Source organism: Schistocerca cancellata, chromosome 9 (assembly GCF_023864275.1).
Source record: "Schistocerca cancellata isolate TAMUIC-IGC-003103 chromosome 9, iqSchCanc2.1, whole genome shotgun sequence".
In the NCBI taxonomy this organism is placed as follows: domain Eukaryota; kingdom Metazoa; phylum Arthropoda; class Insecta; order Orthoptera; family Acrididae; genus Schistocerca; species Schistocerca cancellata.
The window spans coordinates 326211816-326235392 of record NC_064634.1 but is presented as its reverse complement, the minus strand read 5'-3'; the positions used below and the strand labels follow the sequence as shown (position 1 = coordinate 326235392).

At 39.5% G+C, this 23577-nt stretch overlaps 2 protein-coding genes across 2 annotated transcripts in view; one reads left to right on the top strand and one right to left on the bottom strand.

Annotated features, from left to right (window-relative positions):
* The window catches only part of LOC126100216 (protein ABHD11-like), a 56531-nt gene extending 39064 nt beyond the window's left edge, over window positions 1–17467 (bottom strand). Inside the window, exons 1-3 of the mRNA XM_049910779.1 lie at window positions 17215–17467; window positions 16988–17135; window positions 16737–16910 (exon numbers count right to left, since the gene is read on the bottom strand). Of these exons, the coding sequence (XP_049766736.1) occupies window positions 16737–16910; window positions 16988–17135; window positions 17215–17354 (462 nt within the window). The 5' untranslated portion in view covers window positions 17355–17467. The remainder of the gene's footprint in view (window positions 1–16736; window positions 16911–16987; window positions 17136–17214) is intronic.
* Window positions 17468–17505: 38 nt separating this feature from the next.
* LOC126100218 (ras-related protein Rab-35) overlaps window positions 17506–23577 on the top strand; it is a 55254-nt gene continuing 49182 nt past the window's right edge. The window contains exons 1-5 of the mRNA XM_049910780.1: window positions 17506–17709; window positions 17823–17997; window positions 18076–18200; window positions 19061–19185; window positions 19571–19721. Coding sequence (XP_049766737.1) covers window positions 17658–17709; window positions 17823–17997; window positions 18076–18200; window positions 19061–19185; window positions 19571–19696 — 603 coding nt within the window. The 5' untranslated portion in view covers window positions 17506–17657 and the 3' untranslated portion in view covers window positions 19697–19721. The remainder of the gene's footprint in view (window positions 17710–17822; window positions 17998–18075; window positions 18201–19060; window positions 19186–19570; window positions 19722–23577) is intronic.

Here is a 23577-nt window from a genome sequence, read left to right as displayed (position 1 = left end):
TTTAAGCAGGCTTAAGGAGCCCAGACTCACAGTTACGCCATCTAAGGTGAATCTTGTCCACAGACAGATTTCATTTTTGGGACATGTTGTCTCGAGTGCAGGCGTGGTCAATGATCAGTCTCGAACACGAGTCATTTATAACTTCAAACCTCCCAGAGATAAGAAAAAAGAGGGGTGTTTCATTAGGATGGTGAAATTTTTTAGAATGTATATTCCTAACTTTGCCCTAATAGTTCCCCTGCTAAGTCAGCTCTGTAAGAAGAATGACAGTTTCAGTTGGTCAATGGCCCAGCAGGAGGCCTTCGATGCCTTGAAGAAAGCTCTTATGAGTGCACCATTATTGGGGATTCCTGACTTTAATTGAGAATTTATTGTGCAGACCAATGCTTTCCATTTAGGAGAAACTGCAATGCTTCTTCAGGGGGAACAGGGTGAGTGGAGACCTCTCACATGTGCATCATGCAGTTTGTCTGAGGTACAATGTAAGTACTCTGTTCATTACCTGGTAGTGCAGGTTTTTTAGTCTGCACCTGAAAAGTTCCACTTTTATCTGGAGCATAAGTCTTTTGCCTCAAGACAAGTGCTGAGTTGATGCTGGCTAAACCACGAAAGATCGGGTGGATCGTCCACTGTGCCATCTGAATTTGTGCCTTTAAATTCATGGCCAAATGTACACACAACACACAAAATCAGGTGGCAAATGTGCTGAGTAGGACTGAGTAGGATGTTCCAGGAGGACAAAGGTGGGGGATATCATGAAGCTGTATACTGTGGTCGGGTTGAAGAGATGTTTGCTGTGGTTTTAACAGATGTTCCCTCGCTGTTTGGCAATTTGAAGGAACAGCACCATCAGGACACTGATTTGGCCCAAGTCTGGGAGAGGATCAACAGGGCAAAGCTGTGGAACTATACCTGCTGTCCCATGGTGTTCTTTGCTACTGCACCTGATGTGGTCAGAAACTAGATTTGTCTTCTGAAGAGACTTGTTTCAGCCATTTTTAACTATTTTCACGCTTTCCTGTGTTGTGCACATTTTGGACTTAGCTAAAACACTTCACAGCATTAAACATTTTACCTGTAATGGTTTGGTACAGGACGTTAAGTTGATGGCGCAATGCGAGTTGTTTAAGATGGCTAAGCCGAACTCTAACACCCAGCAGGGGTCGTTGAGTTCCTCATGGTCGATGGCAGTGATGATTTCCTTACAAGCAAGGTTTGCATTGCCAAAAGGGGGCAGGATGGGGCCACAGAGGTCTGAAGAGCACTCACACACCATCTTGACACAGTGTGTCTGGATGTCAAGCGAGCCTGGCAGAGAACTCGTGCATGGCTATACATGTTTTGGACAGCGCTATGTAGAATTGGATATGTGATTAGCTGAGCTAATGAAGTTACCTGAACTGGTTGTAGTGCACCTTTTGTAATGACAAGCAACCACGGCTGATTGTTTGGCCCAGTCTGAAATCTGTGCATTTGTACGGAAGTCAACATCACAGCCTGCTTAACTGGGGTGGCCTTGCCATTGTGCTGCAGAAAAGATGTTTTGCAGAGGCTACAGCACTGTATTGATTGAACATTGGCTTCAGGATGGATGGAGAGGAGCCTTGTGGGGTCATTTGAGATGTACTTCATGGCATGATTGACTGTGTTGAGCACTGCCCATACTTATTAATAGAATGCAAGTATCAGGCTTGCTTGTGCCGGTAACGTTTTGTTGGCTCCTGCTTGAGTAGTCATATTAAGTGATCACTAATGGTGTTAATTTGGAGTGTTTCTAAATGTTAAGCGCAGAGTGTTTAAACTTGGTGGGCTTTGGAGTTGTTAAGTGAATACTTACTACCTAAATCTAATCTCCGATTTGTGCTACTGCATAAATTTGATTTCTGCTGTATGATTATAAATATCAAACATGAATTGATGCAACTGAGCTTCCACTGTTCAAGTCTGGTGGGCCTTTGCAGTTTTCATGAGAATTATTGTTACCTAAATCTAATCTGAAGTTTGTGGTACTTAGTAAATCGGATATTTGTTGAACACTCATAAACATGAAACGATCATTGATTTGCTAGAGCTTCCATCCGTCTTACTAGTGCTATTGAAAATTTATTAAGATTTTGAAGTTTCTTTCACTTTTAAATTAGTTTCAAAGTTACCTCACACATGGCATGGGTTTGATGTAACTGTTTTATAATTGTCTGGGCATTAAAGTTTAGTTTATTTTGTTTTAGACTGCCAGCTGTTTAGTGTTTTCAATGTTATTTGACTGAGGGTGGCTACTGTTGGCATCATCTTGACACTGGGGCATGTTGTGCCTATTTGTAAGAAAAAAAAAATACAAGAATTTGAAATTTAATTCTTACATACATGTGAATGAGGACTATTTATTAATTGTATCATAACTTTGTAAATAACTTTCTACTTAAGGTTTTAGACAGTTCTCGGTTCCAAGAGTTATTTGAGCATGGTTACCTTCCTGGAGGGCAGAATTCTGGAACATCGTTATTAATACTTTGGCAATTAACTGTTAGAATTTCGATAGTCAAGGTGTCATTACTATTTTGCACACTGTCTGACTTCACACTCAGCACACTGACGAGTGAGCATTCATTAAAGGACCTCAAACTACCACCTAACTTTAAAAAACCATGAGCATTCCACATACATTCTAGCCTATCAAGGGGAGTCTTAGAATTCTCCACACCATAATGCAGGTCCAGACCTTTGGAGCAGTCACAGAATTGATGGAGCCATGGTTGAGGCACACTATCAATTCCGCAAACAATGATGCACATTGTAGCCTCTGCTGGCACCCTCCAAGCAGTCTCACCATGTCTGCCAGCTGCCTGCTTGTCTAAGCAACAAACGTCATCGGTGCCAATGTGAGCCACAACTTACACATGACTGCACCCTGCAAGCACAATAGCAACAGGCACGGCCACCTCCAAATCTCAGATGAGGCTCCCTGGCAGACATACCAAGTGCACACTGGATTTATTTCCAGCCCTGGACGCTATTTACCTGAGAAGCTCTATAACATGCCTAACATTGGAGCTCCCAATACCTAGTGAACCCCTCCTCACATAAGTCTGCTTGGATCCTGCTGAAGGAGCAGCCACCTGTCCACACACAATGGTAATGGGTGAGGCCAGCCAGCCTCCACATCGATACACTGTCTCAAGCTATACAAATGCGTTGCCACCTGCCATTCACATTCTGCAATGATGGTCGATTCCTCATGTTGGGCACATGGTGAGGTGCCTCAGCAGCAGAGCCCATGGGCAAAACAACTGATACCCGAGATTTCCCAATATGATGCACCAGATTCTTTAGCACTGCTAAAGCCTGAAGTAGCATCTTGAAGATGGCTGACCATGGCCAAAACAGTCTTCAGCTTTACGCATACTGCGGCCAGCTCTTCTGCACCACACACAGCATGCAGACGTCCTATCCATCCTAGTTCTACTAACTTAAGAGTTAGCTATGAAAGAACATAAAAAAGCTAAATATGTGACTTTCTGTTCTGCTGGCACGTCACAGGTGGCAACTGAATGTGAGTAAAGTCGAGCATCAAAGGTGGGTCAAAAATAGTAATCTGATGCTCTACAGAGCTGTAGCAGTGGTAGTGCTTCAGCAGGCCTTGTAGAATTTCATGAATAGGTTTCCTGATCACACTGCTTTAATAGAGGATGACTTGGACTTGCCAAGCATACAATGAGAAAGTCATGTGATCAAATCTGGTGCTAGAGATGGGGATTCGTGTGACATTATTGTGAATGTCTTGTCCAAACATTACTTTCAGCAGATAGTTAGACAACCAATTTGTGAAAGGGAAATCTTAGGCCTCCTAGCAGACAGACAGACTTTACCTTTTCAAATCAGTTAACATGAAGGAAGGTATCAGTGATAGCATCTGTGATTATGGTTATTGCAAGGAATGTTCAGAAAGGTAGGAAAATACACTCCTGGAAATTGAAATAAGAACACCGTGAATTCATTGTCCCAGGAAGGGGAAACTTTATTGACACATTCCTGGGGACAGATACATCACATGATCACACTGACAGAACCACAGGCACATAGACAAAGGCAACAGAGCATGCACAATGTCGGCACTAGTACAGTGTATATCCACCTTTCGCAGCAATGCAGGCTGCTATTCTCCCATGGAGACGATCGTAGAGATGCTGGATGTAGTCCTATGGAACGGCTTGCCATGCCATTTCCACCTGGCGCCTCAGTTGGACCAGTGTTCGTGCTGGACGTGCAGACCGCGTGAGACGACGCTTCATCCAGTCCCAAACATGCTCAATGGGGGACAGATCCGGAGATCTTGCTGGCCAGGGTAGTTGACTTACACCTTCTAGAGCACGTTGGGTGGCACGGGATACATGCGGACGTGCATTGTCCTGTTGGAACAGCAAGTTCCCTTGCCGGTCTAGGAATGGTAGAACGATGGGTTCGATGACGGTTTGGATGTACCGTGCACTATTCAGTGTCCCCTCGACGATCACCAGTGGTGTACGGCCAGTGTAGGAGATCGCTCCCCACACCATGATTCCGGGTGTTGGCCCTGTGTGCCTCGGTCGTATGCAGTCCCGATTGTGGCGCTCACCTGCACGGCGCCAAACACGCATACGACCATCATTGGCACCAAGGCAGAAGCGACTCTCATCGCTGAAGACGACACGTCTCCATTCGTCCCTCCATTCACGCCTGTCGCGACACCACTGGAGGCGGGCTGCACGATGTTGGGGCGTGAGCGGAAGACGGCCTAACGGTGTGCGGGACCGTAGCCCAGCTTCATGGAGACGGTTGCGAATGGTCCTCGCCGATACCCCAGGAGCAACAGTGTCCCTAATTTGCTGGGAAGTGGCGGTGCGGTCCCCTACAGCACTGCGTAGGATCCTACGGTCTTGGCGTGCATCCGTGCGTCGCTGCGGTCCGGTCCCAGGTCGACGGGCACATGCACCTTCCGCCGACCACTGGTGACAACATCGATGTACTGTGGAGACCTCACGCCCCACGTGTTGAGCAATTCGGCGGTACATCCACCCGGCCTCCGCATGCCCACTATACGCCCTCGCTCAAAGTCCGTCAACTGCACATACGGTTCACATCCACGCTGTCGCGGCATGCTACCAGTGTTAAAGACTGCGATGGATCTCCGTATGCCACGGCAAACTGGCTGACACTGACGGCGGCGGTGCACAAATGCTGCGCAGCTAGCGCCATTCGACGGCCAACACCGCGGTTCCTGGTGTGTCTGCTGTGCCGTGCGTGTGATCATTGCTTGTACAGCCCTCTCGCAGTGTCCGGAGCAAGTATGGTGGGTCTGACACACCGGTGTCAATGTGTTCTTTTTTCCATTTCCAGGAGTGTATTTTTGCTTACCAAGCAAATGCTAAAACATTAATGCTGAGGACAAAGATGTGGAAAAATTCAAAAGCATCATTCAGTATGCCTTAGACAAGTATGTTCTGAGCAAGGTGTTAGAATCATGTTAGAAAACTGCTATGTAAACAAAGAGAGCTTCAGCAAATAATCAAGATAAGTCAACACCTAGTGGGGGCAGGGGAGGGGGAGCGGGCAGGTGGGGGAGGGGGAGTGGGTAAGGGTGGGCGAGGGCAGGGGAGGGGGAGTGTGAGGTGGAGGGTGCGGGAGAGAGGGGGAGGGCGAGAGAGAGAGAGGGAGAGAGAGAGGGAGGGAGAGAGGGAGGGGAGAGAGAGGGGGGGAGGGGGAGAGAGACGGGGGAAGGGGGGAGAGACGGGGGGAAGGGTGGGAGAGACGGGGGAAGGGGGGAGAGACGGGGGGAAGGGTGGGAGAGACGGGGGAAGGGGGGGAGAGACAGGGGGAAGGGCGGGAGAGACAGGGGGAAGGGCGGGAGAGACAGGGGGAAGGGCGGGAGAGACAGGGGGAAGGGAGAGAGGGTGAAGGGCGGGAGGGACGGGGGAAAAGAGAGAGGGGGGGGAGGGCGGGACAGAGGGGGGGGGGAGGGAGGGAGAAGATCCAATGAAGTCTGGCAAGTCTTATCACAGGATCATTTAGTCAGTGTGAGAACATTACACGGATACTTGACAAATTCCGCTGTGCTTCATGGAGCAGTTTACTATTGAAATTCTAAGATAGTACAGTCAAGGAAGAAATGAACAACCTATTACTTCCTTGCGCATGTCTTGCAAAATGACCACACTGAAAAAATTCGAGAAATTAGAACTAACGCAGATGTTTACTGACAATATTTTTCCCACACACCTTTCGCGCCTGGAACTGACAAGGGGGGATCATTTAGTGGTACCAGAAGCACCTGCTGCTACACATCAGTAGATTGCTTGCAGAGTACTGATGGCAATGTAGATAAGACATGTACGCTTTTGCAGGAGGCCCTGTCTCCAATGGGATAGGCTAAGCTTTTGACAGGACTAGAGTAGGACGAGATAGATGGGTTAAGGCAGGTCTTGCACATGGACTTCTCTGGAGATATGACCCCTCATCAAGGAGCTGGTAGTGGCAGCGGCATAGGGATTGACCACACTATTTGGTAGGTTTGGTGGGCAATGAAATCCACTTTAGGAGGGGTGGAAGGCATTGCAGATAAGATGTATGATTTCCAGACATGATGGTAGATAGTAAAAGCCTTTGCGAAGGGCAGCTGGTTCTTGTGGGTGGCAGGATAATTATTTGCTTGTGAAGGTATGGCACAGGAAACCTGTGGATTAGGTTTTGGGGGTGGTACTTGCCTGTGAAGGCCTTTGTGAAAACATCAGCATACTGAACAAGGGAGTTCTCATCAGGGCAGATGTGACATCCGAGTTGGCCAGGCAAAATAGGAGCAAATTTTGGGTATGGAAGGAGTAACAGCTGTCATAATGCACGTACTCTTGGTGGTTAGTGGGCTCAGTGTAGGCAGAGAGAGGGATGCAGCCATCAATGGGTTGAAATCAGTGTCCAGGAAGGACAAGGTGAACATTATGGAAAAGGTGTTGAAGCTGCACACAGATGAGGATAGGATGTCTTGCTCCTGGGTACTGATCATGAAGATATCAATGGACCTGAATCAGACAAGGGGTTTGGGGTTTTCAGAGGCTATGGTTTCCTCTAGATGGCCCATGTACGGATTGGCATAGGAGGGTGGCCAACAACTACTTACCCTTTCTGGGGAAGATATATAAACAAAACCACACTACAACCAAGGACACTTGCATTATTATTATTATTATCTTTTTTTTTCCTCAGACTTAAGTCGGGTTAAAAATGGAATGTGACGCGGACCTCGGTCAAGCGTGACTTCCTTGTAACTGTATGGTATATGTTATATTGCATTTAGGAACTTTCGGGTAATTGAACATGTATCAATAATTACAGATTTTTGTAGTTGTATATATATGTTTGGATGTAGCTGTATTGCATTGATGTACTGGTGAATATTGTGAGGTATGACTCCTGTAGTTGATAGTATAATTGGGATAATGTCGACTTTATCCTGATGCCACATGTCCTTGACTTCCTCAGCCAGTTGGATGTATTTTTCAATTTTTTCTCCTGTTTTCTTCTGTATATTTGTTGTGTTGGGTATGGATATTTCAATTAGTTGTGTTAATTTCTTCTTTTTATTGGTGAGTATGATGTCAGGTTTGTTATGTGGTGTTGTTTTATCTGTTATAATCGTTCTGTTCCAGTATAATTTGTATTCATCATTCTCCAGTACATTTTGTGGCGTGTACTTGTATGTGGGAACGTGTTGTTTTATTAGTTTATGTTTTATGGCAAGTTGTTGATGTATTATTTTTGCTACATTGTCATGTCTTCTGGGGTATTCTGTATTTGCTAGTATTGTACATCCGCTTGTGATGTGATCTACTGTTTCTATTTGTTGTTTGCAAAGTCTGCATTTATCTGTTGTGGTATTGGGATCTTTAATAATATGCTTGCTGTAATATCTGGTGTTTATTGTTTGATCCTGTATTGCGATCATGAATCCTTCCGTCTCACTGTATATATTGCCTTTTCTTAGCCATGTGTTGGATGCGTCTCGATCTATGTGTGGCTGTGTTAGATGATACGGGTGCTTGCCGTGTAGTGTTTTCTTTTTCCAATTTACTTTCTTTGTATCTGTTGATGTTATGTGATCTAAAGGGTTGTAGAAGTGGTTATGAAATTGCAATGGTGTAGCTGATGTATTTATATGAGTGATTGCTTTGTGTATTTTGCTAGTTTCTGCTCGTTCTAGAAAGAATTTTCTTAAATTGTCTACCTGTCCATAATGTAGGTTTTTTATATCTATAAATCCCCTTCCACCTTCCTTTCTGCTTAATGTGAATCTTTCTGTTGCTGAATGTATGTGATGTATTCTATATTTGTGGCATTGTGATCGTGTAAGTGTATTGAGTGCTTCTAGGTCTGTGTCACTCCATTTCACTACTCCAAATGAGTAGGTCAATACTGGTATAGCATAAGTATTTATAGCTTTTGTCTTGTTTCTTGCTGTCAATTCTGTTTTCAGTATTTTTGTTAGTCTTTGTCTATATTTTTCTTTTAGTTCTTCTTTAATATTTGTATTATCTATTCCTATTTTTTGTCTGTATCCTAGGTATTTATAGGCATCTGTTTTTTCCATCGCTTCTATGGAGTCGCTGTGGTTATCCAATATGTAATCTTCTTGTTTAGTGTGTTTTCCCTTGACTATGCTATTTTTCTTACATTTGTCTGTTCCAAAAGCCATATTTATATCATTGCTGAATACTTCTGTTATCTTTAGTAATTGGTTGAGTTGTTGATTTGTTGCTGCCAGTAGTTTTAGATCATCCATGTATAGCAAATGTGTGATTTTGTGTGGGTATGTTCCAGTAATATTGTATCCATAATTTGTATTATTTAGCATGTTGGATAGTGGGTTCAGAGCAAGACAGAACCAGAAAGGACTTAATGAGTCTCCTTGATATATTCCACGCTTAATCTGTATTGGCTGTGATGTGATGTTATCTGAATTTGTTTGGATATTAAGTGTGGTTTTCCAGTTTTTCATTACTGTGTTTAGAAACTGTATCAATTTAGGATCTACTTTGTATATTTCCAAAATCTGCAGTAACCATGAGTGGGGTACACTATCAAAGGCTTTTTGGTAATCAATGTATGCGTAGTGTAGGGACCTTTGTTTAGTTTTAGCTTGATATGTCACCTCTGTATCTATTATCAGTTGCTCTTTACATCCTCGTGCTCCTTTGCAGCAGCCTTTTTGTTCTTCATTTATAATTTTGTTCTGTGTTGTATGTGTCATTAATTTCTGTGTGATGACTGAAGTTAATATTTTGTATATTGTTGGTAGGCATGTTATGGGGCGATATTTAGCTGGGTTTGCTGTGTCTGCTTGATCTTTAGGTTTCAGATGGGTTATTCCATGTGCAAGTGTATCAGGGAATGTGTATGGGTCTGCAATGTAACTGTTAAATAATTTAGTTAGATGTGAATGTGTTGAGGTGAACTTCTTTAGCCAGTAATTTGCTATTTTATCATTTCCAGGGGCTTTCCAATTGTGTGTAGAATTAATTGCTCGGGTGACTTCATGTTGCAAAATTATCACTTCAGGCATTTGTGGTATCATCTTGTATGTGTCTGTTTCTGCTTGTATCCACCGTGCATGCCTGTTATGTTGTACCGGGTTTGACCATATGCTGCTCCAGAAGTGTTCCATGTCTGTTATGTTTGGTGGATTGTCTATTTTAATGTGTGTGTTATCCATTGTTTGGTAAAATCTCTTTTGGTTTGTGTTGAATGTTTGGTTTTGTTTCCTTCTATTTTCACTTTTTTTGTATCTTCTAAGTCGTTTGGCCAATGCTTGCAATTTCTGCTTTTTTTCGTCTAATTGCTCTATTGCTTCTTGTTGCAAGATTTTACCTAACCTTTTTCGTTTTTTGTCTGATATTTCATTTCTTATAAATTGTGTTAGCTGTCCGATGTCTTTTCTCAGTTTTTCTATTCTGATCTGTAACCTGTGTTGCCATGCTGGTTTTGTGCGTTTCTTCTGTGTGTTGGTTTGTTCTGATCTCTGCCTAGTGTGTATATTTAGTGTAGTGAGTGCTCCTTATTATTATTATTATTATTATTATTATTATTATTTCTTTCCTTTTTCAGATGTTATGTCTGGTTAAAAATGGAAAGTTACGCGGACCTTCATCAAGCGTGACTTCCTTTTAACTGTACGGTATATGTTACATTGCATTTAGGAACTTTCAGGTAATTGAACATGTATCAATAATTACAGATTTCTGTAGTTGTATATATATGTTTGGATGTAGCTGTATCGTGTTTATGTACTGGTGGATACTGTGTGGTATGACTCCTGTAGTTGATAGTATAATTGGTACAATGTCAACTTTATCCTGATGCCACATGTCCTTGACTTCCTTAGCCAGTTGGATGTATTTTTCAATTTTTTCTCCTGTTTTCTTCTGTATATTTGTTGTATTGAGTATGGATATTTCGATTAGTTTTGTTAATTTCTTCTTTTTATTGGTGAGTATGATGTCAGGTTTGTTATGTGGTGGTGTTTTATCTGTTATAATGGTTCTGTTCCAGTATAATTTGTATTCATCATTCTCCAGTACATTTTGTGGTGCATACTTGTATGTGGGAACGTGTTGTTTTATTAGTTTATGTTGTATGGCAAGCTGTTGATGTATTATTTTTGCTACATTGTCATGTCTTCTGGGGTATTCTGTATTTGCTAGTATTGTACATCCACTTGTGATGTGGTCTACTGTTTCTATTTGTTGTTTGCAAAGTCTGCATTTATCTGTTGTGTTATTGGGATCTTTAATAATATGCTTGCTGTAATATCTGGTGTTTATTGTTTGATCCTGTATTGCAATCATTAATCCTTCCATCTCACTGTATATATTGCCTTTTCTTAGCCATGCGTTGGATGCGTCTTGATCGATGTGATGTGTGGCTGTGTTAGATGATACGGGTGCTTACCATGTAGTGTTTTCTTTTTCCAATTTACTTTCTTCGTATCTGTTGATGTTATGTGATCTAAAGGGTTGTAGAAGTGGTTATGAAATTGCAATGGTGTAGCCGATTTATTTATATGAGTGATTGCTTTCTGTATTTTGCTAGTTTCTGCTCGTTCTATAAAGAATTTTCTTAAAGTGTCTACCTGTCCATAATGTAGGTTTTTTATGTCGATAAATCCCCTTCCTCCTTCCTTTCTGCTTAATGTGAATCTTTCTGTTGCTGAATGTATGTGATGTATTCTATATTTGTGGCATTGTGATTGTGTAAGTGTATTGAGTGCTTCTAGGTCTGTGTCACTCCATTTCACTACTCCAAATGAGTAGGTCAATAATGGTGTAGCACAAGTAACTATAGTTTTTGTCTTGTTTCTTGCTGTCAATCCTGTTTTCAGTATTTTTGTTAGTCTTTGTCTACATTTTTCTTTTAGTTCTTCTTTAATATTTGTATTATCTATTCCTATTTTTTGTCTGTATCCTAGATATTTATAGGCATCTGTTTTTCCCATCGCTTCTATGCAGTCGCTGTGGTTATCCAATATGTAATCTTCTTGTTTAGTGTGTTTTCCCTTGACGATGCTATTTTTCTTACATTTGTCTGTTCCAAAAGCCATATTTATACATTGCTGAATACTTCTGTTATCTTTAGTAATTGGTTGAGTTGTTGATTTGTTGCCAGTAGTTTTAGATCATCCATGTATAGCAAATGTGTGATTTTGTGTGGGTATGTTCCAGTAATATTATAGCCATAATTTGTATTATTTAGCATGTTGGATAGTGGGTTCAGAGCAAGGCAGAACCAGAAAGGACTTAATGAGTCTCCTTGGTATATTCCACGCTTAATCTGTATTGGCTGTGATGTGATATTATTTGAATTTGTTTGGATATTAAGTGTGGTTTTCCAATTTTTCATTACTATGTTTAGGAACTGTATTAAATTAGGATCTACTTTGTATATTTCCAGTATCTGTAGTAACCATGAGTGGGGTACACTATCAAAAGGTTTTTGGTAGTCAATGTATGCATAGTGCAGCGACCTTTGTTTAGTTTTAGCTTGATATGTCACCTCTGTATCTATTATCAGTTGCTCTTTACATCCTCGTGCTCCTTTGCAACAGCCTTTTTGTTCTTCATTTATAATTTTGTTCTGTGTTGTATGTGTCATTAATTTCTGTGTAATGACTGAAGTTAATATTTTGTATATTGTTGGTAGGCATGTTATGGGGCGATATTTTGCTGGGTTTGCTGTGTCTGCTTGATCTTTAGGTTTCAGATAAGTTATTCCTTGTGTAAGTGTATCAGGGACTGTGTATGGGTCTGCAATGTAGTTGTTAAATAATTTAGTTAGATGTGAATGTGTTGAGGTGAACTTCTTTAGCCAGAAATTTGCTATTTTATCATTTCCAGGGGCTTTCCAATTGTGCGTAGAATTAATTGCTCGGGTGACTTCATGTTGCAAAAATATCACTTCAGGCATTTGTGGTATCATCTTGTATGAGCCTGTTTCTGCTTGTATCCACCGTGCATGTCTGTTATGTTGTACCGGGTTTGACCATATGTTGCTCCAGAAGTGTTCCATGTCTGTTATGTTTGGTGGATTGTCTATTTTAATGTGTGTGTTATCTATTGTCTGGTAAATTTCTTTTGGTTTGTGTTGAATGTTTGGTTTTGTTTCCTTCTATTTTCACTTTTTTTGTATCTTCTAAGTCATTTGGCCAATGCTTGTAATTTCTGCTTCTTTTCATCTAATTGCTCTATTGCTTCTTGTTGTGAGATTTTACCTAACCTTTCTCGTTTTTTGCCTTATATTTCATTACTTATAAATTGTGTTACCTGTCCGATGTCTTTTCTCAGTTTTTCTATTCTGATCTGTAGCCTGTGTTGCCATTATTATTATTATTATTATCTTTTTTCCCTTTCTCCAACCTTAGGTCTGGTTAAAAATGGAAAGTGACACGGACTTTGATCAAGCGTGACTCCCTTTGTTAAAAGGTATATGTTACATTGCATTTAGGAACTTTCGGGTAATTGAACATGTATCAATATTATTATTATTATTATTATTAATATTATTATTATTAATATTATTATTATTAATATTATTATTGTGGTAATTATTATTAGACTATTTACAAACTATTGCAGTCAGTCAGGGACGTATATCCCTTGACTTGGAGCTGAACTGATATGGAAAAAGTGTCAGTTGGATAAAATAGCTTTAATCCATAACACCAGTGCGGCACAGGCACTCAATTTCTCAGACTTTTTAATAAAAGAGGCAATCGCAATTAGCATTTTAAATAAAATGGACAGAGGCTTTAGTTTATCTTAAGTGTGCGATCTAGTGCTCAAATTTGTTTAAATCACATCAGAATATAATTCAATGCTGTTTTTACTCTACAACTACATAAAAATAAAGTCTCAAACTACTGTGATGTGCACGGCAGAGGGTACTTAGCATGGTACCATGTGTTAAGGTTTCTTCCCATTCCAATGGAGTGCAGGAATAGTGACTCAAATCTCTCTGTACCTGCTGAAATTACTCTATGTCTTCAGAGTCTCAATTCAGGTTTTACAACATTTCCACGATGCTCTTTTGTGCATCAAACAAATCTGTGAGCAATTGTACCACAGTTCTTTGCATACATTTGGTACACTCTTTTCAATCCTATTTGGTACAGGGCCCCAACAATTGAGCAATATTGTAACATGTGCTGCACAATTGATCTGTACACAGCGTCCTTCATATACTGACTGCATTTTCCCAGTCTCCTGCCAATGAACCACAGTTCTCACTTTGTGAATAATTGATATTGCAGTCGTAGGAAGCACTCTTTTTGTTTGTTAAATGCATAAAGACATTTATCGCAAGTTACAAAGACATTTATCGTAAGTTACAAATCTTTGCAACACTTTGAAATCTTACCAAAATATGAGTGAATATTTATGGTCCATATGAACAGGAGTTGGGTGTATGTGTAGTTTAAGAACTGAGCAGTATATTTCATTAATTGGGTGATTAGTGGTATACCACTTTTGTAAAGTTGAGAAGAATATTCCCCAGTTCAGAGTGTGATGAAAGATAGTCTAAGCACTGACAATATTTGTGCAGTTTTTTTCAAACACAGCTTCACTAACGATGACTGCATCATCAGCAGAAAGCCCAAGGTTCCTATTAATATTATCTATCAGATCATTGATATACAACATAAACAACAAGTTCCAACACACCTCCCTGGGACGCGCATGAAGTTACTTTTACTTCTATCGATGAGTCTTCATCAACGATAACATACTGCATCCTGCCTACCAAGAAATCCTTAACCTTGTCACAAATTTTGTTTGATACCCATGAAATACTTTCACTAACCATCAATGGTGGGGCACCAACTCAAATGTTTTTGGAAGTCAAAAAATACTGCTTCTAACCAATTTACTTGATTCATGGTTTTCAGGATGTTATGTAAGAAAAGTACAGAGTAGGTTCACGTAGGTAAGTGTTTGCCAATGCATTTTTAGGTTTAGTGTATTGTCTTATGGCTTACTTATAACCTTTTTTATGGTTTGACATGGTCTTTTGGTTGGTCTTAAATTTCTGTGAGACAGACTGAGGCTTGAACTGCACTGTAAAATAATGGCAAGGCTGAGGCACAGAATCTCTCATTCACAGGCAGGTGAGAGCACAAACAGTTAACAATGAAATCTACACCCAACATACTTTGAATGCAATCAGAGAAGTTGTCAAAACATCGTGGAAGGAAAATGATAATATTAAATCAACTGTAAACACACAAAACTGGAAATCATATGGAAGTAGAATACCTCATACCTGACTTAAGATAATGGATTTTTGTTCTACGGGCCAGTCATGTGTGAAAATGTGATTATCGAATTGAAATACATCATAAGCTGTTGTAAATAAAAATGCTGTTCTTCACCAACAGCTTGACTGCAGACATTATGCTCTAAGATAAAATATGAAATTAAAACAATGTATCACATACTCACTAAAACTAAGACAATTTCATCATACATCAACATGCGTGATCTACACCTACTGTGCTATCTAACAGAACAAGCAAATTACTTACGAGTTAAAGCCATCTTCAGCCTGGTCCTACTCTTGAAATCCTCCAATCTATGAACTGACTTAGCCCATCAGATACAAGGGAACCTAAAGTTTAAAATGGACACTGAAGCAAAGTGCAATTTGGCTTTTTCTCATTATCACTGGCAGGGATGAAAGGAGCAATAACTGACAGAGAAAATGAGAACTGAACCCTAGGCTTTTCGATCTATAGTACAACAGTTACTTACTCCTTACAGAGCCACACTACTTACACTCCTTTGGTGGTTCATTTATAACTTTGTAATTGAAGACGTGCAGCCCTCCCCATTTTGCAAAACACTTTTCTTTTACTTTTAAGACTCACAGGCTGTAAAAGAAAACTTTTGCAAAATAGTTACACTTCTTCAATTAAAAAGTTATGAACAAACCACACTAGAAGTAGATGAATGATACAACAAAAGAAAAAGAAGCAATACAATGAATTGGCTTAACAGGAGACCAGCAATTTCCTGGGTTTCCTTAGCCCTTTCAGTACCAGTGGTTACTGCTTGAAATGCTGTTGCAAGACAGACGGATGTCTAGTAGAATAATGAGGTATTGCTATGAATGTGGTGCACTGTAGCAGTTACTCACAGCATTCAAAGCAATAGGCAGCATGGATGCCGTGTTACATGACTGTAGGAGATTGTGCCACCCCCCCCCCCCCTTTTTTTATGATGTATTAACGAGACAAAGTAAGTCTGTCCAAAGCTATTGTACATAAATTTGAATTTTTACTGCTGCTTTTATGTGAAGTTTTGAAATGAAACAACTGTGGCAGCATGTAGTTTGAATATAAAATTTATTAAATTTTACATTTATATTTGTTTGTTATTTAGGACTATAATCTGTTTCAGGCATTGTTCATAGAAGTTTCGAAATGTGGTATTTTGTCTAGGAAACAAGTGCATTTGCTTTCAAATATAGTACAGAAATTGATGGGTGGTTGAAAACTGTACGTCGTAAGTGCTCTAAAGAGAAACAACCCACTTAAAACAATTCAGTATTTGTTTTCTGTCAATTTGTTCTTGTATTTGTTGCTTGCTGTGATAATATAGCTTAGTTTTGAGAAAATTTTTAAAATTATATTCCATAGTGAAATCATCTTAATACAACTGAATGTTTATTATTTTTTACCAATTTCTTCTTTTATTTGTTCCTTACTATGCTGATAAAGCCTGCTTTTGTGAAAAATGTAAAATTATATATTTTTTATATTGTTGGTATGGTACTCAAAAAGTTAACACTAATTATGTGTGGGCACAATCGAGAATATGAAGATTCACGAGTGGGAAGGAAACACAAAATAATACAGAAGACTGAGAATGAAACACAAATGACGTACAAGACAAATTTATCATGGAAGAATACTAATGTCATTGCCAAGGGTAACTGGAGCACAGCACCTGCTCTGCTTATAATATATAGAAAAGTAATGTAGGCCTATTACATCATTTAGCAACGCGACAAATGAGAAAAAAAAAAAAAAAATCATACATAAAAGCAGAGTACTTCGGTTTCCAAAGCATTCAAGGACTCGAACTGAACAGTCCTAAACGATCAAAGTTATCAGTTTTTATTTGTAACTTATGAACAATTACAATAAAATGTGTTTCACTCACGTGCGTTAGAGCAAACAGCATCACCACCTTTCCACCCATACTATGTCCAATTGGACATACACGACCCAGTTTAAGTTCATCTACAAACATACGAAGATCCTCTACCATATGACCGTATGTCATGTCAGGCGAATGTGCACTATCTCCGTGATTCCGTGCGTCTATGGCAATCACCTGTAATAAGGCTTGCTTGGATTATTTGATCTAGGTTTGAAATCATCTAATATGCGAAAAAAGTTGCATAATTTTACATTCCGGTTAATTTTGGAGACTATTGCTTTGGAGACTGAATTCCAGTTCATTCTAGAGCCCATCAACCCGTGCACTATTAACACAGGGGATCCAGAACTACGTCCCTCTTTGCTGTAAATCGAATATGCGAGGCGAACAGATGTTGATCTGTAACGAATAAAACCTATGATAATTCGAACTCTGTCAGCTAATTACAGTATTAAATTACTATGCAATGTAAACTCACTGTTCGCGGTATAGTGTCTTGTTCCTGCTATTGTAGTTGATTGCATTTTCTATATGTCGATATGCGTTCACACCAAGTGTGTTTTGAATAAACAAACACCGTAGGCCGGCGTAACGTGTAAATACAGAACCCATTCCCATTGTACCAGCAGTTGCGAGAACTGTTGAACATCAAATTTTAGCTACTGCATACAAATGATCGACGCTACCGATTGTCGTCTGCTGATCAGCTGAACCGGAAGATATATATCTGCAAGTGTGTGCTTTGGGTAGGAGGCTATCTTCCTGTGAAAGCAACTGTCTAGTTATATTTTGGATGATTCATTTTATACATCTTTTGTTTTTTTATTCTACGTTATCTTTCTTGTGTGTGTAGAGAAGACGACGATAGCCAGGCAACTAGGTGTAAACGATACAAGCGCGTTCGTCGCTTAACCAAACGTAATGGCTAGGGAGTATGACCATCTCTTCAAACTACTCATTATAGGCGATAGCGGTGAGTAAAATACAAACTAATAGATTTTCTGTGACAGTTGCCGAAAATCTTACGAATATGTATGGATGTCTAAGAAAAAATATTAGTAACGTTGTCTTTCAAACACAAACTAGGAGTTGGAAAGAGCTCTCTGCTTCTTAGATTTGCGGATAATACATTTTCTGGCAGCTACATCACAACAATTGGCGTAGATTTTAAAATACGAACAGTCGAAGTTGAAGGAGAAAGGGTGAAACTACAGATATGGGATACCGCCGGCCAGGAACGATTTCGAACAATAACTTCTACGTAAGTATGTCTGTTCAGTAAAGTCTTTTTTTTCGCATTATAAAGGTAAACACCGTTTCTTATCTGTTCGTCTTACAGTTACTATAGGGGTACTCACGGCGTAATTGTAGTCTATGATGTCACAAATGGAGATTCATTTGCAAATGTTAAGAGATGGCTTCATGAAATTGAACAAAACTGTGAAGTGGTGAACAGGATACTCGGTAAGCTGTTGACACATTAAACTGACTAGATCCTTGCATTCATTCTCAAAATTTCTATAGTATGGGTGCATGGAACTTGACAATATATGTTGACAGTAGATGCAGTTGTTATCGTAGAAATTTGTTGTACTATACGCACTATTCTGACAAATTTCAAGCACTTTATATTAGAAAATTAATGATTTTCTTTGACTGTCAGAATTAGTGCTTACATCTTGGTTTTGAGATGAAATTTTTGTGTGGTAACCTATTATTCGTAAATAGACTTTTTTCTTTACTCATAATATGCATTTATTTGTTGCTTCTTAAAGTTGAGCACGAAATAATTTATATGATGATATACATTTCCCAGGCAATTCATAACTAGACTTCAATTTCTGCATCTACAATTTGTTACTGTTGGTAATAATTAGACGGAAATTAGTATTTCACTCATTAAATGTCTGCCTGGATTGATGGCTTGAATATTAGCTGAATGTATCACCAAGGGGAGATACTACTGACCTGAAAACAATGCTTTAACACAAAATAGAAGAAAAATCATACTCCACAATTAGTTTGCCTTTTTGTGTAAATTGTTATTGCAATACTTCTGAACTGTACTAAGTATCAAGCAATGCACTATTGTAATGCAGTACATGCATTAGCCTTTCAAGCACTTCACATTGTGATAGTGGTGTAGTATAAAGCAAAAATATATTTTGCACAGTAACAATTTGTGTGGTTGAAACTGATTTCTTTGTGGTGAACAGATAGCAGTTTGACGTGCAGAAATTGTCTTCATAAATGTTCTGGTAATTAAATGTGGAGCATGTGGCACTGGCAGTCACTTTTCAATATTTGTTGTGTATCATTTGCAGTTGGCAATAAAAATGACGCACCTGATAGAAAAGTTGTGTTAACCGAAGATGCTCAGAGATTTGCAGATCAGATGGGAATACAGCTTTTTGAAACTAGTGCGAAAGACAACATCAATGTTGAAGAAGTGAGTAGTAGTTCATTTTATTGTTTTGTTTGTGCTGGATCTTGGGAACTCTGTGGCCATCAGGGATTGCTGCTGAAGAATGCAATCGACCACAAATACTTTTAAAAAGATTTAGTGTAATGCCATAAATGGTCTCAGGCTATCACACCCATCTTTGGATGACTAACTTTTCCAGTACTTTATTGCTGCCGATGAGTACTTTAATGTAATTGGAAACCTTAGCCATCTGAACATTGGCATGATAGCTCAATGCAGTTAAGGAATTGTAATAAAGCTTTTACAAAGTAGGCTAATTGCAGCTTTTTCATCAATAGTTAACTTAATGTTTCTAACTACTGAATTATTCTACCTTTCAAACAGTTATGATAAATTGGGTATGTTTCAGATGTTTATGGCGATTACAAGACAAGTTCTGAGGACGAAGAAGGAACGAAAAGAGAGGCAGGCAATTCAGAACAATGACACTGTAAATCTTCGAAAGCCAAAACAGAGCAAAAGGAAATGCTGTTAGCATCCTCGAGTACACCTATAAACAGGTACACTTATGGCTTTGTTATTACACTTCAGAAGCCAGTTTTAAACATTATCTTGTAAGGAACTGACTACTGCTAGAGTGCCTAAAATAGTAGGATGTTTTGACGTTGCCTCATTAAATGATAATCTAGCTAAATCTTGTAAATCCTATATCATAATGAAATCATAGATTCCCTCTTCGAGAGAGAGAGAGAGAGAGAGAGAGAGAGAGAGAGATGTGATTATTATATGAAAATTTTTGCTCCTTGGTTGAGCTGCAGCTGTTTCAACTGTGCTAGTATCAGCAAACCAAAGAGAGTATCACAAGTAGTGAAATATTTCTGTGCTCTGTGTTGCTACACAACTGATATGCTTGAACGCACTGAGTAAGGGGATCAATATTCTTTAGTTAAATCATGCGAGAAGATAGGTGGCTCAACGGTCTTCGTCCATGATTGAATTAAGAAATGTTTATCCACTTACTCAAAGAGGTGGTTTTTGCTTTGTTTCCAGATGATTCCATCCACACAAACCTTTGACTAAGTCATTTCACCATCACATTTGATACATTTTTGTCTCGCTGCAGAACTAATTCACTTAAATTGGTCCACTTTATAGCACTCGTGCCCATAATCACAAAATATTTCTCTCGAAACTCGCAAATATGTGGAAAAAAGAACAAACAAGACAATGATTTCAATTTTGCCACTAGAAATACAGTGCCTCTTTTCTCACTTCTCATTGCTTATGTCAGTGAGTCATCCCATTGGCTACATGAGACTGGCAGGTTGCCAACCTATGAACAGTACATAAGCACTGCCATGACTGCTGTTTACCCTGATCTAGACTTTAGCTGAGCACCTAAGCATCAGTATACATACTCTGCAAATAACTGTGAAGTGCATAGCAGAAGGTACTTAATATTACCCTAATCATGGCTGCTTCCCATTGAACTCGCTCGAGACTTGCTTCACCTGTTAGAAAATCTGCTGTGTCCTGTGCCCAGAGGCAAACACAAAAGACGAGGAGTCTATTAGTAATCAGCAGTTCAGTGTACAGTGAATGATGATACCCATTAGGGAAATGGCAGCAAGGGGTGGGAAATAAACTCAGGTGCTCTCAGTGCGTATGTCTGGGAGCTTCATTTAGCATGTTGAAGAGGCTGTTCTAGCATCCATTGAGGGAACAGTGTGCAACCAATTGCAGATTGAGGCCCATGTCAGAACACACAATGCGTGTCATCTGGCTCCAAGCTCTGGATCTTTCCAGCAACTGGCAGAGATGGATGAAAAGATCAACCTTGCTCACAGAGTTTCAGCAGAGCTTGCAATTTGCAGCATTGTTCCGGTTCTGAGTTGAGTGGAAGGATTGAAATAGACTTTGAGGGTTCTGTGATAAACTAGGCTACGACTTCCTGAACTTGTATCGTAGAATTGAGAACATAGGGTGTTCCTAAATTGGTCACATGTGTATTACACATTGGAAACTGCTACTCAAGTAGTTGACTGCATGTGGGTTGCACAAAAGACTTCTTTTGGATTAGATGACTCCATCTAGACCAGATAACAATAGCTTCCAGGACACAGAAGTGTCAGTATAAGAGCCAAAGCAGTGCCCTTCCTACTGGTGAAAGTATTAAAATCTTTGTGATTAATTGCTACAGCATTAACAACAAAATGCCAGAGTTTAAAACACTCATAAAAAGCAGTGCTCATATAATACGGGTTGCAGAAAGATGGTAAAAATGATTTGCAGAAAATCTAAGTATATATGAAAAGGATATGTTAATGGTAAATGGGGGTGGTGTATTTCCCACAGTAGATCGGAAACGCAAATCTGCTGAGATAGAAATTGAAACTGCTTGCCAGATTGTCTGAGTATGACAGTATCAAGGCTGGGCGTAAACTTCCAATTGTATCCTTCTGTTGACAACCTGATTCACTTCAAAGTGTAACTCAAAACTTTAGAGAAGGTTTAAGCTCACTGGTACATAATTTCTGCTTATCATTCAGTCAACAGAGGAGACGTTAATCATCCAACAATCAATTGGGAAAATTAGTTTCGTAAATAGCTGGTGTGGCATGTCGTTTTTGCAGACTCGCAGATGCCTTATAAGTCAGTTCTACACAAATAGTTTTCAGGAACTAAACACTTTTTGACAAAGAAATACAAACCGCTTTAAATATGAATACTTGATTCTTTGACATATATGTCAAAGATGTCATTACCAGAACTCGCAACATAAGCGGTTGCACTGGTCATTACTTGTATGGAACTTGAACGGCTAGGGTCAAACTGTACAATTAATGGTGTGCTACCTGTGTTTCTATATTTTGGTAATGACAATCTGACGTTTACAATAGAGTCTCATGTACTTGTATCAAAAATAGTATGTATTCATTTACCACTAAGTGTTTTGTTATTGAATATGGTTCTTGTAGAACTGACATTTATAAGACATTTATGTTTCTGTAAAAACATTGTATCATCACATGTTACTTTGTCTGTTTATAATAGGACATCAGATAATCGGTTAAATCTCAAATGTGTCAAGACAGATAATAAACAGATTCATAGAAAATTAGTGACTGTTTTTAAACAACCACACAGCTTTTTTAAACTCCTTCCAGTTATATGTAATAATGGTTCTAACAAAATTAAGCGTAAAAAAGTTTGTTGTTACCTTAATTTTTCTCTTCCCCCCTCCCCCAGTACAGAAACTGCTTTAGGCCTGATTTTGCCACAATAATTATTACTTAAAAATGTTTACACTTTATGGAACTCGGGCGCTGATGACCACGCAGTTGAGCGCCCCACAAACCAAACATCATCATCACTTTATGGAACTGAGTAAAAGTGCCCAATGATGATAGCACAAAATGTAGAAACATTTTGGGGCATTTACAGAAAACACTTGTTTGCATAATAGGCATACCTGAAATCCAGTAATTTTGCTGGCAAACATGGCTGCGGCCAACTTATAAACCAAATAATGTAGAGTAGAATAGATCATTTGCACATTCACCTATGATGGAAAAATACTGCATCTGATGGCAACAAAAAGACCTGACCTCTTTGAGGACGTCCATACTGAAACTGGTATCAGTGACCATGAGGCAGTTGTAGCAACAGTGATTATTGAGATATAAAGGGCAACTGAAACAAGCAGAAATATTTATCTTTTCAGCAAACTGTGCAAAGAGGTGGGAGTGTCATATCTCAGCAAGGAACTTAAAACATTTGATCTGAAGATGAGCATGTAGAGGAACTTTGGCTCAGGTGTAGAAGAGTTGTTGACCATCTACTTTGTAGATATGTTCCTAGTAGAACAGTTAATGATGGGAGGGCCCTTCCAACTATATCATTACTATAAAGAAACTCCTTAAAAAAAGTAGTTGTTGTTGTTATTGTGGTCTTTAGTCCTGAGACTGGTTTGATGCAGCTCTCCATGCTACTCTATCCTGTGCAAGATCCTTCGTCTTCCAGTACCTACTGCAACCAACATCCTTCTGAATCTGCTTAGTGTCTTCATCTCTTGGTCTCTCTCTACGATTTTTATCCTCCACGCTGCCCTCCAGTAGTAAATTGGTGATCCCTTGATGCCTCAGAACATGTCCTACCAACAGATCCCTTCTTCTAGTCAAGTTGTGCCACAAACTCCTCTTCTCCCCAATTCTATTCAATACCTCCTCATTAGTTATGTGATCTACCCATCTAATCTTCAGCATTCTTCTGTAGCACGACATTTCAAAAGCCTTTATTCTCTTCTTGTCTAAACTATTTATCGTCCATGTTTCACTTCCACACATGGCTACACTCCATACAAATGCTTTCAGAAACGACTTCCTGACACTTAAATCAATACTCGATGATAACAAA